General features: G+C 40.4%; 2 protein-coding genes across 3 annotated transcripts; one reads left to right on the top strand and one right to left on the bottom strand.

Annotated features, from left to right (window-relative positions):
• Positions 1–7,482: 7,482 nt before the first annotated feature.
• On the bottom strand, positions 7,483–9,814 carry tmem26b (transmembrane protein 26b). Its single transcript, XM_084670456.1, has 6 exons — positions 9,627–9,814; positions 9,211–9,307; positions 9,002–9,085; positions 8,156–8,364; positions 7,866–7,945; positions 7,483–7,745 (listed from the first exon to the last, which is right to left on the bottom strand). Exons 1-6 carry the CDS (start codon positions 9,812–9,814, stop codon positions 7,483–7,485), a joined length of 921 nt encoding a protein of 306 aa, XP_084526582.1.
• A 459-nt stretch (positions 9,815–10,273) lies between these two features.
• cabcoco1 (ciliary associated calcium binding coiled-coil 1) lies at positions 10,274–16,697 on the top strand. Of its 2 annotated transcripts, none has more exons than XM_084669344.1 (8): positions 10,274–10,404; positions 10,574–10,671; positions 10,996–11,078; positions 11,456–11,597; positions 12,525–12,597; positions 12,702–12,815; positions 13,782–13,928; positions 15,165–16,697. In XM_084669344.1, the coding sequence occupies exons 1-8, from the start codon at positions 10,327–10,329 to the stop codon at positions 15,279–15,281; spliced, it is 852 nt and encodes a 283-aa protein (XP_084525470.1). In that variant the 5' UTR covers positions 10,274–10,326; the 3' UTR covers positions 15,282–16,697. The 2 variants fall into 2 exon arrangements, with proteins under 2 accessions (XP_084525470.1, XP_084525469.1); XM_084669343.1 differs by having other exon boundaries at positions 10,909–11,078; positions 15,165–16,383.
• Positions 16,698–17,580: the final 883 nt, after the last annotated feature.

Genomic DNA, 17,580 nt, shown 5'->3' with positions numbered 1-17,580 from the left:
GTCATACTGTAGGCATAATGCATGTAATTCAGTTAGTAATAATGAGCAGCTTGTACATCATTAGCTCGGCTTTTTGATTTCCCCTTTTCATCCTGAAAACCAATCAAAATTAATGCATTTTTATTCATTATCTAATTATATCCGCAGAGCAGTTTATAAACTCCAAAAAACTGTCAACTGCAGACATAGTAGCCTCTAGTTCCACACCGCTCAGTGAATTGAATTGGGACACCACCCTACACTCTTTGTTTCAGTAGTTGACTCAGGTGCCAATAATTTCATAAGAGCACCTACCGTTTTTGTAGAGCCGGATAGGTGTGATCCTGCAAACCTACAGAAACTGAAGTCAATACTAGAGTAGGGTAGGCTACAGTAATTGCAGGTAGCTCAAACAGCTCTGTACTAAAAAATATAATCGTTCGGCGCTAGCTAGGGAAATGCTGCAAGATCATTTCGTAATCGTTATTTTCCTGGCTTTTGAGGAAGTGAATCCTTTTTCTCCAATGAAACAACAATGTATAGCTTGTTTGATTTCCAGGGCAGCGTTCGGAAGTGTGTGCCCTTCCCCATCCGAGTGCTCTTTGAGGAAAATCATCTGCAAGCGAGCAGCGCCGACGTCCATGCAGCCTCCATTGTGACGTCAACGACCCTGTTCTATTTATAGCGGGCATACGATTTCATTCAGAAAACAAGGTGGCTGAGACTGTCCAAAGCTTAGCTTATACGTGCTCCGAACGTCAGGTGTTCGACTCATCTGCAGTCTTAACACTGTCACAACAATGTCCATCTGTTTGTTTTTCAGGCGAAACACATGTTACGTGATGATGTGATACATTTGATAAGGTTTTGATAAGTCCAACCAAGTAAACGGGAGCTATTCAGTTCACACACGCACCCAGATTGCAGATATACACGTTCGATGCTTCTGCTTACGATATTTTTCACAGGCTCTATTTTCCACAGCTTTGTATAAATCATAGGGGCTATAATAACCTTCTTCTTTCAAATGTAAATGACGAATACATGTAGTCAAAGTTTAGAGTCAAGCTTTAAACACCTTTTACTAATCTTGGAGATGTGATGGTGATAATGTTAGACCTAATGGTCCAAACAAGTATAGGCTATACCAAACAATAGGAGACTACACGGATTGTATTTGGTATATCAACAGCCTTTCATTCATTGATTCGATAATTGATGAATTTCATATTTGTTTGTATTTCAATAAAAGTGTCAACAAAATATACCAACTGCATGAAGTTAGTTCGCACAAGACAGTTATCAAAATGGTTGTGGCTATTCATAAAAAATAAAATAAAGAACAAAGGCAAGTGACAACATGTCAGAAGAATAAAAAACTATGAACAAGGAATCAGTCAAGAGATGAAGAGGGAGACGAGAGATAGTCCTGACTTTAACCCAAGGCCACAGCGTCTCTTTCTCTGTTCTAGCTGGGAGCGTCCCAGCTGCGGCTGGAAATATGAATGAAGCGGAGACAGAAACGCCAGCCTCCTCCTGAGAGATCCACTTCAAGGCCCAGACGATGCATGGAGACGCGGAGCGCCGCGCCGAGCGTCTCCCATGAATCACAAAATAAATGTGGGATAGAATTTTATTTATAACCATCAGACTGATCCCTTTGTTTTGCTTGCCAGAATAAGCAAAGAGGATTGGCGTAGACAAAAGAGTGAATATGAAAATGAACTTGCTGTGCTTGTCTCGGTCACAGTCTGACAAATAAATCGTGAGTTGCTTTCCAAGTTTTCAAGATGAATAATGGTTTCACACTGAGAATGAAAGATATAATTGTGAGAAATCTTGTGTGATCTGATTCGAACACATTTCTGAGTCTAACCCATAATAATAATAATTAAAAAACAAAAACAGGATTGTTCCTCATAAGTATATAAACTGTCAACCTTAACTCTGGCGACTTAGGTTGTGAAATTGCCTATCTCGTACATAACCTTTGATTATCAATGTAACGTTCATGAGTGTCTAGATCACACAGGAGTATTATAAGAATGATTGATCTCTTTGAAAATTGCATGGAGGATGATGATACAGCTTCTATAAATATTTAAAAAACTCCTCAGAGCTCCAAAAACCTAATAACAATCAAAAGATACAGTATATTACATTCTATTCACTAGGGAACCATTTGATCAAGTTTTATTTTGGCGGTCATATTGCAGCCAATATTTAATATGAGAGGTTGCTAAGGAGAGACCCTCAGAGTATGTATTGTATTGAATAAACAGCAAGTCCAAGCATTCATCATGAGACCAACATACTTTGATGTCTCATCTAGATAATGGCACCCACTAGCTATGCTACAGACATGTACAGCAACAGTGATGTAGTGTAAGAAGGTCAAAGTTGCTTATTCACCATGCAGCATGCTGACCAGACTGCTTTATCTGCTCTTCAGCAGGAGACGTGAGAGAAATGTACAGAGCAAGATGGTTGTGTGGTCTGATGTCTATCTAATATGAGGGCTTTGTGATTAGCTCCTGTTATGTGGGCCTACCACATATTACATGTTATTGGGATTCAAACCAGTAATGTTCATAAGAAAAAACAAGCACATACAGTAGATCAGCAGATTAAAATATCAATGACACATCAAGGTAGGCCGACAACATCCAATAGCTTAATACACTCAAACGCATTCGTTTTGACACTTAATTAATTCTACCATGTCCTCTGATATCTTGTTTTGTGGTGTGTAGAGCTATTCCTGTAATCCACTAAAGCCCAGATTGTCTTGACATGTCCTCTTACCTACTCAGACGTGTGGTGGGCAGGGAATTGGCTAGTTGGCTGCTAAACGCTTGTCAGCCCAGCTTGGAGCTCCTCAGACTACTGGGTCATTACGAGCTTTGAGGACGGGTCAGAACAAAGGAGGAAGACAGACGTGTATGTGTTCAGAGCACAAAGACTGAGTGGCATTGGGATCAAAGGGAACAATAGCATGATCCCAATGCACCTTTTTAAACTTTCTTTTTTTGGGATGGACTGTGTTTGTTTGTCCATTTGCCAAGTCTAGTGCTTCGAGTGCAGGACGTGACATGCCAGTGAAATTATGTCAGGGTGAACATGTCTATTTTTGGATCCTTGTTTTATCAGGAGTCCAGGATCAATAACTATTTGTTGTGTTCTCCACCCTTGCATTCCCTGCTGTGTGAAACACTATGCTCAACACTTACCGATACCAGCAAAAGCTTTAAACAACACCCACTACCAAGAGTTTCAGTGCTTCCAGGCAGAGCAATCACTATTAGAAAGATTTCAAGCATTAACCTGATTCTGTACTGGACATCAATCCAAGGCAGACCAGCATAAGCCAGACAGCAGACTGAACACTGGGCAGCATTGATTTCCTTGCTAATGCACCTGAAGTGCTATCATCTTGACGCTTCCCCTTAAGTGATTTATTTCCTTTCCACCTCAGAATTCTCTCAGGTCTGGGTGGCCTGGTATGCCAGGGCAGTTGCACTACAAAGAGAAAAACACATCTCTCTCACTTCTTCTTCCTTCCTTCTCTCTCTCTCTCTCTCTCTCTCTCTCTCTCTCTCTCTCTCTCTCTCTCTCTCTCTCTCTCTCTCTCTCTCTCTCGACTAAGCTCTTTATGTAAAGTGAGAAATGCTCCTGACTGACATGCACCATCATCATGCAGAGGCCCACTCATTCCATCTGCTCATACCTTCTTGAACTTACATGATCCTGCACCTTAAATTAGACCCGGTACTGCAGGCCCACTAACATTATTCAAAAAAATGGCTGTCCTTTATTTTCTCGCTAAAAGGTCATCTCAGATCTGACATGATCGGAACCATCATGTCAGATCGATTTCTCTTAGGAAAGGGGGAAGGAAGTATAATGTTTCATGAGATAGAAGTCTATCGCTGCAGTACCAAGACGATAGTACAGAAGTTAATGTATGGTTAGTACGCTCAACGTACACCAAACGACGACACTGCATCTCACTTTAAGACACAAGCAGATGGTAAAAGCCAAACCCTGTTTAATCTGTTCACCACAGACTCAGTGTAGATCACTTTGTTATGTAAGGCTTATGTGCCAGAGACCACATTTTTCTAAAATCCCTCCATCCGTCCATTTACCCATCCATCTATCCATCCAGGGTTTTATTCATCATTTTATCATCTCTTATAAACAGTTAGAGTCCCAGGACCAATGAGGAGTGTCTGGTAAACACATATAACATTTCTCTTCATTGTAATCAATGAAATCCTGCATGACTTTACTATGTATATTGTTGATTTGCTCCTACTCATTCATGTAAATGTGTAATTATATTTCAGCCTCTATTCACGCTGTCTATTGTGGTGCATTAATGTTCACACAACCCTCATGTAATCTGTAGCACATGACAGCATGGAAGTTTGTAATGAGTCAGGATTATCACCGTATTTCGGACTGAGAGCAGCTGGAGGACAGGCAGTCATGCAATGTGTCTGCGCAGTATGTACATTCTTTATGATGAACAGCGATAGAGCAGAACATAATTTGTGCATATCTATGTAATGATGCAAACTATTACACACCTATGAGAGACCAAAACGGGGATGCAAGCCCAAGTACCCTGTATTAATTATCTTTATGTTCATACACATTCTTACATTTATTTTGATACTTATAATTATTAGCCTTCTATGGTGTCAAAACCACCCTGACCACAAACACCGCACGTAATTGAAGACATTCTTTGTTTTGACTAAAAGCTTGTGTCTCTTACGCCAGTGTCCATGATTTATCACAAGTCTGGTCACAGTGTTATAACCTTTGTGTGATAAGCCTGGGGATTCCGATATCTGAGCCACAATTCCAAAGAGAAAACTGCATGAAGGTCAAGCTCTGTAAGGCCTGCATGCTGTACTGGATATAAACTCTGTCCTGTTGTTGTTGTCTGCCATAGATCTGAGGGCATGACGCAGCATTGGAAGTCAAGCTAATGTAAACCTCCTCACAGACAGTAATCTGATTATCCTTCTACCTTCCTCGCTGGGCCTCTGGATGACAGAGGATAGAGCCCCAATCTTATAGACCCATTTCAGCACCTTAATAACATTCTTAGTGCAGACAGTATAGAAAGTACCTGGGGCAGCCAACAGTCTTATTCCAATACTCAACTCATGTATCCTTTCACCTTTTTTTGTGAAAAACAAGGATTTAAACCAGCTTCTGCTGATCCTGTCTCTATTCCCTATTCCATAAAAAAATATTGTACTTTTTTATTGCTATCAGCACAGCTCTTGACATCTTGATACAGTCATATATTCAGTCCTCTGATGCTAGCTCACATAGACTTCCTGAATGGGACCAAGATTGATAGGGCTCTGTGTAACCTTGTCAAAGGAAATGGAGATGAGCAGGCTGTGTGACACAAAGCCAACAGAAGCCATATTCACTTGTCTTTCACCGTCTGTCCTAACAAAGGAACACAATTCTGTCTGTCCACAAGGAAAGAGAGAGAGGACCTTTTCAAGGCCTCGTGGAGGTCTCAAACACACAGTCTCAAAGACAAAGACAGAAAGAGAGAGGGGGGAGAGAGGGAACAAGAGGGTGAGTGGACTAGGAGAGAGAGGCTAGGACCTTGCTTGCTAGATTAATTTACTGTCAGCTGTATAGAGTGAAAGAGAGATAGACAGAGAGACAGACGGACAGACAGACAGAGAGAGAGAGAGAGAGAGAGAGAGACAGAGAGAGAGAGAGAGAGAGAGAGAGAGAGAGAGAGAGAGAGAGAGAGAGAGAGAGAGAGTGAGAGACAGAGACAGAGGACAGGTGAGCTAACTGACACTGGCTATTCATAGGGAAAGTCACTCTGGAAACATTTTGAATTTCCATGAGTCAGACCGGATAGATTTCTATCCTCATAGTAGAAGAGGGGATAAAAAAGATGTGTGAAGAGATGGAAAGGAAACATATTTAACACTGTGTCACTTTGACTCTCAGTCCAAACAAGACCAGCTTAGCAATAAAGCTTTGACTCTCAAACAATCTGCAGACGAGGGTGCTGCAGGGGCCTGGGTTCGATCCCGGCCAGAAAGGAAGACCTTTTCTGCATTTCTTCCCATCTTTCTCTCCCTGCTTTCCTGTCTCTATGAGTATCTATAAAAAATAAATCATATAAATAGTAAATGAAGGTGCTTCATAAAATGCTGGTGATTGTGTCAATAATCAAACTACCTAATTGTTCATCCATTGTTTTTCTCAAATGGTTTCTAAGTAAAACGTCTTACATCTTAGGTTCATCAGCAGAGATACAGATGACATTTTTTTTAAGAATAGGTTGAACATGTGCAGAAAAGCTCATATTGCTTTGTTCTGTAATTTTTTTATTAATAACTGAACATTAACATGATTTCCTCCTTATATCTTAAACTTTTGGGGATGTCAGGAATGTATCTAGCTACTTGAATTTTCTATGCCAGCACGACAGACACCACAGAAACATTGCATAAGTATGGATTTTGTTTTTGTCAATGTAGCTTATGCAACCAACTTACCCTAACCAGTTTGAAAGCAGACAAGCTTGTCTTCTCCTGATTAAAATCAGCTCAGATATGAGGTGACCTACATCAAGAGGTGAAGGCCATTGTGGATGCAGCTATAAGGAAAAACTGAAATTAAACAAGTGTAAAACTAATTGAGTCTAAATATCATGTACAACTAAAGTCTGTCAGTATGTCAAATAATGGACTAATTAAATTATCTCTCAATATCTCAATAATGGATGACGATTGCATCACTTACTGTTTTTCAGTGTACCATGGCGCCACAGCAAGGAAAGTTGATGTCATTACAGTTGAAACAATTTGTACTGAATCACACAATATGTGTGTGATGTGATGTTCATGTATTTATGACAGAGGACAAAGGGGTAAACGATGGAGAATGAAGAGTGGGAGTGCCAAATTAATTTCCTTCCCATTTTTTACGAGATAGTCATTGCATTATAAAGACAGTGGTCCATTAGATCTCGATTGACCAGTCCCAGCATGCAGTAAAACATAATAAACAATGAAACATACACAGCTAACTTCCACTGGTTTATACTTGATTTTTTTTTGCAACCAGACATTGAGAGTATAAAAACACTTCAATCAAGATAATTAGCAGGAAATGAACTGTAAACAACATAGAATGACCCTAGATAACAAATGTTTATGTTATTTGTCAACATGGCTTTAAGGTCATTATCATTCACAAGAACAGATTACCGATAAAAAAAACAAAAATAACCTTCAAAGAGACATAAGTAGGAAAGGGAAAAGCAAGAATATGTATTATTTGCTACGTCTGTTTGGATAAAAAGTATACTGCACTGTCCTGTGTATGTCACTAAATTCCATTGAGGCACGAAAATATTGATCGGTACTGTGCGCCTCTCGCATCTATTGTAAATGCATGATTTGATGGTAAAGTGATTTTGCTGCTGTAGTTTGCCGTCCAAACCTAGTTCTCAGTAGAGGATTTGTGGTCGCAAATGATGACAAAGAGACGGTATAAGTTTAGTATGACCACCAGGAAATTCTTGATGCAGAAGAAGATGAGCATCTGGTGAACCACATTGAAGTAAACTATAACAGTGAGTCTGACGACCAGGAAGGGACCGTCTTGGATGAAAAAGCTCCCCACAATGCTCCAGATGTCCATTTTCAAACGAGAGAGCAGGGAGCCACCCTGGCCTTCTGACTGAACAACGGGAGCATTCAACACTAGAACACAGACACACGCACAGTCACTGACATGACACTGTCAGAAGAGATGGAGAAAATAACAAAGTCAAACATTTTATTTATCTGCTGGATGTGCAAGTCAAAATGGATATATTGTACCTGAGATATGTAGGGGGAACTGCAGCATACTCCATGTCCACACTCCGAGAATGATGTACACCACATTGGGACTGCTATCCCTGTAAGACATTTCAACCAAGGTTGCTATGACACTTGACATCTGAGGGCATCGCAATGCTGAACTCCTAAATGTCAGTGAAAATGTTACAAAGCCATATAAACCTGCTGAGCTAAGGGCCTTGCATTGGGCTAGGTTCACCGAGCTACATCACAATCTGTACTCGTCCATGTAATAGTGCATCGAGGGGTGTATCAAGTAAAAGACTCACTTGACATCGGAGAGCGTTTCACTGGTGAACTCGAGGATGTCTGCGGCAGTGCCCACGAAGACGAGGAGGAGCTGGGAAAGCTGGTTTCTGGTAACACCTACACCGGTTGGCAGAAGCCACTTTCCCAGGATCAAGAGAATCAGCAGGATCTGGTGTAGTGCCAGGATCCAATTGTTGGCACACACCGACGACAGCAGGGTCACAGAACCCTAGTAGGAAACCCCAGAGGGTGATAAGATAGAAGTGTGTGGTCTGTATGAGGTGAATATCAAACTACCTGACCTCCTGTACAGGACCACATATGTCCAACCTTGAGCAACCTAAGAGATGTTAGCGGTTTTCATTTGCAGGACTGCCTCCGCTCAGTGGAGGATTGAATCAAGTCTGTGTCTCGTTTGACCGTTTTTGTACAGTATCTCTTCTCGTTTTTTTTCTCCCTTTTCAGCTGGTTACATAAAATACAATTTGACATGAAAGCTTGAGGAACTTCTATGATCTCTCAATTTCACAATGAATGGACTGTACACTTCTCAAAATGAGTTCTGTTTATGAAACTGAGGTTTAGAAACAGATCAAACTCAGACTGTACCCATATAGGCTTCATAAAAAGCCTGTACATGCCCAACTTGTAATTGTTTTTATTAAAGGCGGGCCTTTTCATTAAAAAAACAAGTCTGCGTCTCTGACTTTTAAGGGGAAAATATCCCCTTGCTCACAAACAACAGAGTCTTTGAGGTGAACCAACATTACCAAACCAACTGTGTGAATAGAGGCCCACTGTCTGGACAAGCCCAAGTAAAATCTTCTCTCATTTGAAAGTAACGTCAAGTAAAAGCCAAGATTTACCTTGAAAGGTTCACTTCCATTTGATGAGTTTTGCCACATATTTATAAAGGCCTTGATGCTTTCAGCTGAATCAAGTTTATCACACTGGAAAAGAGCAAACAATGAGTTAGAGAAAAGTTCAAATGTATACTTGCCGATCCATGATTTGTGATTGGATGCAACATGGAATATTTGATAAGGCTACTTTGGCTACATAGCACATAGCCCACCCTATAATCACTGGATTTGTTTTCCTGGTGATGCAACTCTAGGAGCCACAGAGATGGGATGATGCTGATGAGGAAGAGAAAGATTGCCGGAGAAAACCTGTAGAGAGTTCGAAGAACATTGTGAAGGTATTTTCACTCATCCCAGAAAAAAATTATGATTTGGGCACATTTATGGGCTCCCTACCCCAGGCACATTTACTTAGAGAAAATATGTTGTTATAAATGTTAAGGCATGGTCTCCCATCTTCCTCCTCATTTCCACCTTCATACCTACCTACCTATACCTACCTACAGGGTTGTGAACATCTCAATTACATTTACCAGTGTAAATACAGGTTGGATAGTGAACTCAAGTATACATGAGTATTTATGTAAATGTGAAATGTAAATCTATACAGCAGAAAACTTTTTCTTACCATTCATAATCCTTCCCCTTTCTTCGCTTGAGTGTTAAAACCATCTCAATCACCAAAGGTAGGTAGAGGATAGTTAGAAACCAGTAGACTCCGTCATTCTTAACCATCACCACCCTCCACACTCCGATTAGGGAGACGAGGATGAATAAGAATCTGGTAATAACCGCGCAAGTAAACTGCACAATCATATTTTTGCATGAATCAGATAACTTTCAGCAGCCACGTTAGCGGTATATTAATTTGCTCACTCCAACTCCCTAAAGAAAAAAAGTTCGGTCAGTCGAGGATAGGCACGCCTCCACCATAGGCTAATAGTATTGGCTGTAGACCGCTTCTGACAATTTAGTAGCAGAACGGAAGATTGACACCGTGGATTTACATTAGATTAGGAGGGGACGTGCCTGTAAGGACAGTGTGTCAGACACACTGACACAGTTTGGTTTTCATGCGTATACAGATGGACAACTGACGAATGGCATACAGAAATATAGAGGGAGACCAATAAATCAACCACCTGATTTACCCTGAAAACTACAGAGAATACAAATATAACATATACATTGACTAATATTTTTCCCTTGATTATTGCATTTAAAAAAAATAAGGAAATTGTGCCCTAAGGCACCCAGGTTTCCCAACACGTGGGAACTCAATATGTCCCGCCCTCGATGATGGTGTTACCAAGGTTACGGAAGTCAACATGTCAGGAAAAGTGAAACAAGGTAACAAGACGACGATGGACAAAAACGCAAACGACAATGAAGACGCTACATTCAAAGTATGTCACTTCTTACTTAAACAGTAGTCGTTAGTTGTTGACAATCGTGTTTGTCTGCTCTAACGGTTTGTTATAAAGCACAGTAGGGCCTAAGATAGTGTCGCTTACTGTTTCGTGACTCACACAACTAACTTGTACTGTAAACATAGCAATGTGTCTCTTTGCCCAGGACAGCGATGCCAATGAAAAACCTTTTCCCCAGTGGGACCTATTCACACATGAACAGATCAACGCGCTTCTGGATTTGACTGTGGACGAAGTGCAAACGTAGGGAGTGTTCTTGGCCAAACTGAAAAGGGTCGCCTACAATAGGCCCTACTAACTATTATACTTAACACACTTATAACATACAATGACAAATTGACAGTAGCCAACATTGTTAGCCTAATGTTTTATCGTTGTTTTTGCATGTTAGCAAATAGACAGTTATCTTCCTACAGTAGACCTAGGCTAGGGGTAAAGTGATGGTCACCTGGTTTAACTTGCACCAATGTGATACACCAGACACATTTTGGAGGCCCTTGGGCTAAAGAACTACCAGACCTGTCTGAAGGAGGTAGCCATGGTGGACTACTATGTGTGTGGCTTCAGGTGGGCCAAGGAGATGAACTTCAGCTGCCACCAAGTCTCCTTTGTCATGGCTGTTTTACAACTGCTCTTGGATAATATAATAGGTGAGTCAAGGTGGATATCTTGGTTGTAAGCTGATCAACTGCCTTTAGATCAGCCTTTTATACTATAGCAGTTTTTTACTTGCACACATCTGATACATGTCTATATATATCTGATTTGTAATAGACCTATTTGTTATAAATGCACACACATACAGACACAGATAGTATACCTATGCATATAAGTATATATAGCTCATATCACATATTTGTTTTATGAAGTAAAGATTTTTGTAGATGAGGAACCACTGTAGGAGCTTGAAGAGGTTGGTCTTGGTGACCCTGGTTTCAACTCAGAGGTCATAGTTCATAGATCAGTCTTCACCAGTTCCACAACAAGTAGACAAGAGTTTACTTATCATTTCCCAATGTCGTTTCAGAGAAGCAGATGCCTTTTGTAGAGAACTTCACTAAGTTTAACAGGGCAGTCGCTGCGTCTCTCCAGTCCCCTACAGAGGCTGATGGTAGCCCAGTTCTGGATGCAGACCAGGCCATGGCACTCACTGATCACCTCAGATACAGGTACATCTGCTGTCTCATTCCTCATTACTGGTCACACAGCTTCTGCAGCGACTCTGATGAGTATCACTGATTTCATTTTTAAATTCAAGATGATTCATTTACATTTACATTTATTCATTTAGCAGACACTTTTATCCAAAGCGACTTCCAAGACAGAGCATTACAAAAGTGCATAGGTCACTGATCATAACACCGAGATAGCCCCAAACATTGCGTGTAGCCAAAACAGGAAGCATACATTGTGAAAAACCAAATAAGTGCCAAAGGGAAGAACCATAAGAGCATGTAGTTAAACAAGTTACAATTAAACAACATGAACCTCAAAAAGTGCAAGAGTGTACCTGTAGAAAAGCAATCAACAGTAAACAGTAAAATATTTCACAGCATGTACAATAATTTAAATCAGTTACAACTAACCAACAAGAGAAACAAGTCTCTCAATAAGAGTCATTGTGATGCTGGAGGAAAACTAGCATCAGGTCCAGAAAATCATTCCTAAGTACCGTTGTACTACCGGAACAAGTGTGTCTTAAGCCTTTTCCTGAAGGAGGGGAGACAGTCAGTGTCTCTGATGGAGGTGGGGAGTTGATTCCACCATTGGGGGGGCAGACAGAAGAAGAGCTTGTGTTGGGACCAGGCACTCTTGAGCGGTGGGACCACCAGACGGTTGTCAGAAGAAGACCGTAGGTGGTGGGTGGAGGAGAGACTTGATGTAATTCAAGACATTCAGTGATTGTCTTGTGATTCAGACAATCGTAAGTAAGTAATATTATATAGTGGTTCATCAAGGCAAACCTCAGTACCCTCTCAAAGCTAATGCCACATGCCAATGCCCTACTGTATGTGCCAGTCAGACTTGACTAATTCTCTCAACTCACATTAACCATCCCCAGGGTTTCAGACCTTAGCCACACTGTTCTCTGTTAGTCTGTTCCAGAACTACCGTCTGTATGAATTTCTCTTCACTAACTCCAGAGAGGAACTCCTGCTCGGCATGGAGGTGGGGCTCTATCATATTCTACGTGCTTGTGGTTGCTTTAGTGATAGTTGAAGACAGAGAGACAGTGTCAGTAAGAATATATGTTTTCTACCTCTGTGTTGTAGAGGACCATTGAAGTGATCTGTTCAGATGACGTAGTGGCGCCATTGGAGGAGGGCATGCCAGCTGACATCTATTTCCGCTTCCTGGCCCCACCCCCTATGGAGAAGCAGAAGGAGGTGATGTAGCAGTGACAAGGAAGGAAACTTTAACAAATCCTCTCAAGGACAGAAAGGGATCTTGCACCATATTTAATCAAACTGCTGCAGCATTGCTCAGTTCCTCTAAACACTCATCCTTTATTTGAAAATACAGTATCAATGATCAAATGTCAAAATCTAAGTCTAAATCTAAATGATCAGGGTTCGAAGATATTATGTTACGTTTGAACACAATAAAATATGTAAATGTTTTAAAAAGTAGTATTTACCTCTCTAGCTATATATTTCGAAATCAAAAAGCAGTTGGCGTATTGTGGAAACCTCAGTTGTAAACCATGCCATGTTCTAAACAACAGCAAATAGTTCTCCGAAAATTATCAAGTAAATGTTCTCCAAAGACAAAACAACCATGCCTTGTTGATTCCTGGCACCATTAGAGAATGGTTCTAGCCTGGCTGCCAGCCCAACTTCTCCCCGCCCACAAAAAAATTTGGTCGGGAAGTTGGGTCTGGAGGGTCTCGTATTGGGAACAACTACATAAAACCAGGATCTGGGCGGACCAAGGAAATTGCCAGGGCGGGATTTATACGATGATGGACAGATGATCAACAGTAACGTAATCAACAATGTCACGAAAGAGCCCTTGGGTTGAATTTGTTTTCAACAAACAACATATTACGTTGCTCTGATTGGTTGTAGGTCTATCCAATTGAGCGAAGAGGCATTTGTTTTACGAGTTTGGTTGAAACACGCCCCATAGTCAAAGCCCAACGGAGAGTTTTCAGACTCATATTTTGACTAGAATTATGAGTATGACAACGTCAGGCTAGAATGGTTCCCAAGTCAACGACAGTTGCAATTCTACAAACAACCACTAGCTGGCAATGTTCCTCTTCAGTAGATCTGCAGAATAGTGTCAAACGATAGCAGGCCTACTGAGGAAAGGACAGTATGAATGAACCTGTGTCTATTTGACTGACCCAGGAGGTGAGTAGTGGCCTGGAGGAGGGGCAGGAGGAGGAGCCAGGTGACATACAGTTCCAGGATGGTGAGGAGCTGCCGAGCTATAGCGTAGAGGATGTCAAAGAGGTGCTGGTAGAGATGACCAGGGGCATGCTGGGAAACCTGAAGGTATGTCATGAGATTACACAGCACATTTAACAATTCTATGGTAAGACTGCTATGCCTATGCTGATGAAAAAAAAAGTAAGTATTTTTACATACCACAACTGAAATGGTCCATTATGAAAAGTGAACATGGTCAAGCAGCAGTGTTTACATAAGTTCACATGTTCTCACAAGTTGAATATTTCAGATGTTTTGGAAGGCAGTGCTGCCTTGAACTGTGCTCTCATAGATCTTTTATGTTGTAAAAAGCATGAATGGTATTCATTCTGCTTCTAATATGCCTGTGGAGACATTTAATAACAGTAAAAGTGTCCCAGGCCTAGTTTGACAAAGGATTGAACAGCTGCACAAGCTTGTCTACATGTTATTAAGTGGGTCGGGTGTAACATGAGACTTACTGCTGCAGCTCTGAATGTGTGTGTGTGTGTGTGTATGTGTGTGTGTGTGCGCGCGCGCACGTGTGTGCGTGCGTGCAAATCCTGATTGTGAATGATCCTGTACAGAACCACAGCTATTTCTATCTGTTCTCTTGGGCATATTCCTCTTTTCTCTCTGCCTCATCAAGGTCAATTACATATTTTTACTCTGCTAAATTTAAATATCCATTCAAGTGGTATTATTTGCATAGCTTATGTAGAAAAGTAGATCTAGTATATGTATCATTGAAAAGTAAATCTAGTCCTATTAAAGAAAAACTATGGTAAAAATGCAGAACATGTATAGAACAATGTATGCAAGTGTACCCTTTTTTAATATCTCAATTCTCTATTTTGTGCTAGAAAGGTTTTAGCTTTCATGTGGATTGTCTTTGCCATTCCAAATTGCTGTTCTCTGGTGAATTATATTTAATAGCCTCCATTTTTCCCGCCTCCAACCAACCAATATTTTAGTTTCAAAAAGTTCCCAGGAGTTTCACTCTCAAAGCATGTGGATCTCATCAGCCCATATATGGTCTAAGATTTGAAGTTGGCAAACGTTGGGGTAAAGCTGTGGGTGAATTCCATAAGTGGATTGGAACCGTTTAATTTGGAAGCATACAGTATTCCAGAGAAAATAAATGGACATGGGATTCTTGGTGACTGTGACCACTCAAGCAAACAAGTTTCAATAGCCTTAAGAGCATGTTTCCTTTGCTGGAGCATATGGTTATAATGATCAGATATTGTCAGTTATACACACCAGTAATATCAGAAGGGCTCACCATAGTGATCTTTACTGTCCTCTTGCTTTCACCTACAGGCTGAGTTCACAGAAAAGCTTCGAGTTCAGGAGAAGAACTACAGTTCCAGACTGGATCAACTGAAAAACACTTCCAACAAATACATACAAAACAGTGGGAACATTAAGAATAATTAGACAACATATTTGGTTTTGAGAGGTTAACTGACTGTAATGTCATGTTCAACAGTATGAATGTAATGTATTTCAGGTTCACACAAATGTATCTTATTAACTGTTGTGTGACTCAATGTGTCTTTTTTCAATTTCATCCCCTGACAATTTACTGAAACCTTTAAGGTATAATGGAATATTAACCAAAATCATGAAAATAAAACCATACTTGTTCAGTGAATGAGACAGATAAATCTCATTAGGACTGAAGGTTTCTTATATAATGACAACAGGGAGTCCATTGCAGTCCTAAACTATTTCAGTTAAAGTTCCAACACATTGCAACTCAAAAGCTGATTAGAGCTACTTATTATGTACAGCAAAGGCAACCATATGCATATATCATCTAAGATAAATGTTATCTTTCCTCAAACATTTGAATAAATCTACTTCATTAGAGTGAAAGACTACAGTAAATGTACACTGCATCAGAGAATGCTGATTGAATATTTCAGGTTTGTTATTTTAGCTGTTCTCACTTATATTTGTGGTGTGTGTGTGTGTTGGCTTCCCAACAGATTGAGTTCCTCAGAATTCTTGGCATCTCTGCATGACAAAGAAACACTATCTCAAGCTACGTCATCCACTTTGTTCTCTCCTTTTACACAGAATAGAAAATAGAAAAGTTCACCACATCTGCTTTCTTCGACTTTGACGAGAAAAAAAAGTATACGTATAATTTGTGGATTGTTTTCTGAATCCAGTGTTATTGGTTTTAATGATTAAAGTTATTGTCAGTAACATTTACAATATGTATTGCTCTCTACCATATCATGAAAAAAATGTTCATAGCTTACTTCTTTGCCTACAACGTAATGCTATTTAATGGCTTTAAGTAGCAACAGCCACCGTGCTCCTGGATTCTATTTGCTTAGTTGTCTACTTTTTGTGTGGGGGAAGAAGTATGCACATGCACAACTGGCTTATACCTTTAACTGGTATTGTTATCATGTCACAGCCCAGGTTTTTCAAAGAGTAACTGGACAAAAGAGTGCTGAATGTTTTCTTGAATTCCAGTTGAACGTGTCTGTACAACATGTTGCAGGAAAGTGCTCCCTTTGTACCTCCAACTGATTGATAGAGTTCCTGCCAAGCCGAGCACAGATTACCCTGTGTTTCACTGTTCTGTCACAGTTGAGGAAAGCTCCCGCCCTCCTGTGGCCAAAAGACCACACTGCAGATTGGTGAGTCATAGTGTATTTCCTGCACTTACTGTCTTACTTTGAAGCACAGACACATGTCCTGACATTAGAGAACAGGAAACCAACTGCTGTTTTTTGTGGTCACAGAAAAACTATATACGTCTCCCAGCTCCACTCTTACTTTCGAAAACACTCAACTGTATTTCTGTGAGAGTGCTTAGTTGATAATGCTGCCATGTTTACCATTTTGACTCCTGGTATTTAACACACGGCTGTGATTATGAAGTGAATGAGTATTTGCAAGTGTTTCCTTTCACAATTTGTTAGACTCTTAGATAAAGCTGTGAGGTGAATGATAATTAAATAAAAGGACATTTTATGCAGGTCTTGGCACTGTGTGAAATGTAATCCCTTTAGCATCTCATGCACTCAGTCATGACATTTACTACCAGAATGGAGATGTTGCCGCAAGGCTTTATGGTTATAGCTAATATATAGCTAGTCTGGGCGCAGGTCACACTGTTACAACTGAGAAGCGTAAGAGGATATTATAAAGGTGATCCGGCTCAAAGAACAGTGGTGGAAGTACTGTATGTGTCTGAACAACATGTTCTGCTATTTAATGCCATCTGAGTCACACCTGAATCATAGTTTAGCATTTCAAATCAAATTGTATTTGCATAGCCCTTTTTACAAGCAATGTCACATAAAGCTCCACATATGCCCATACAATTCCACCTAAAACAACTTAAAACCCTCAAAGATTATTGTTGTAAGAGTTGAAAAGAAAATTGCAGATGTATGGTGAAACACAGATATTCAGAGTTCTGAATTAGCAGAGCAATGGCAGCACTCTACATTGTTGTTTGTCAGTTTAGACAATGGTTAGCTACAGGGCTGGGAAGTACAGCATAAAACCACAGGATTGTCAGGTAGATGGATGGGTAGGGACCGGTAACTTTGTGTGGTCTGTCACAGAAGACCATGTTGGCGACAAGGGCCAACGTTGGCAGACCGGCAACACATTTAAACACATTTTTATCTTGCAACACACAGCAACTCACCTTGACATCCATGCAACACACAGTTCCACACCTCGACAACAATGCTACACATGCTGT

This window comes from Hypomesus nipponensis, chromosome 13, assembly GCF_054491055.1.
Source record: "Hypomesus nipponensis isolate SF chromosome 13, ASM5449105v1, whole genome shotgun sequence".
Lineage (NCBI taxonomy): Eukaryota > Metazoa > Chordata > Actinopteri > Osmeriformes > Osmeridae > Hypomesus > Hypomesus nipponensis.
This window is presented reverse-complemented; position numbering and strand designations above follow the sequence as displayed.

Bases quoted from the DNA above. Each gene is read 5' to 3' on its own strand.
- tmem26b (XM_084670456.1), bottom strand. From the start codon at position 9,814: ATGATTGTGCAGTTTACTTGCGCGGTTATTACCAGATTCTTATTCATC. The intron at 8,365-9,001 runs GTAAATCTTGGC...GTTTCCTACTAG, and splicing joins ATGGAAGTGAACCTTTCAAG to GGTTCTGTGACCCTGCTGTC. The intron at 7,746-7,865 runs GTACAATATATC...TCTGTGTTCTAG, and splicing joins GTTCCCCCTACATATCTCAG to TGTTGAATGCTCCCGTTGTT.
- cabcoco1 (XM_084669343.1), top strand. From the start codon at position 10,327: ATGTCAGGAAAAGTGAAACAAGGTAACAAGACGACGATGGACAAAAAC. The intron at 10,405-10,573 runs GTATGTCACTTC...CTCTTTGCCCAG, and splicing joins ATGAAGACGCTACATTCAAA to GACAGCGATGCCAATGAAAA. The intron at 10,672-10,908 runs GTAGGGAGTGTT...GTGATACACCAG, and splicing joins ACTGTGGACGAAGTGCAAAC to ACACATTTTGGAGGCCCTTG.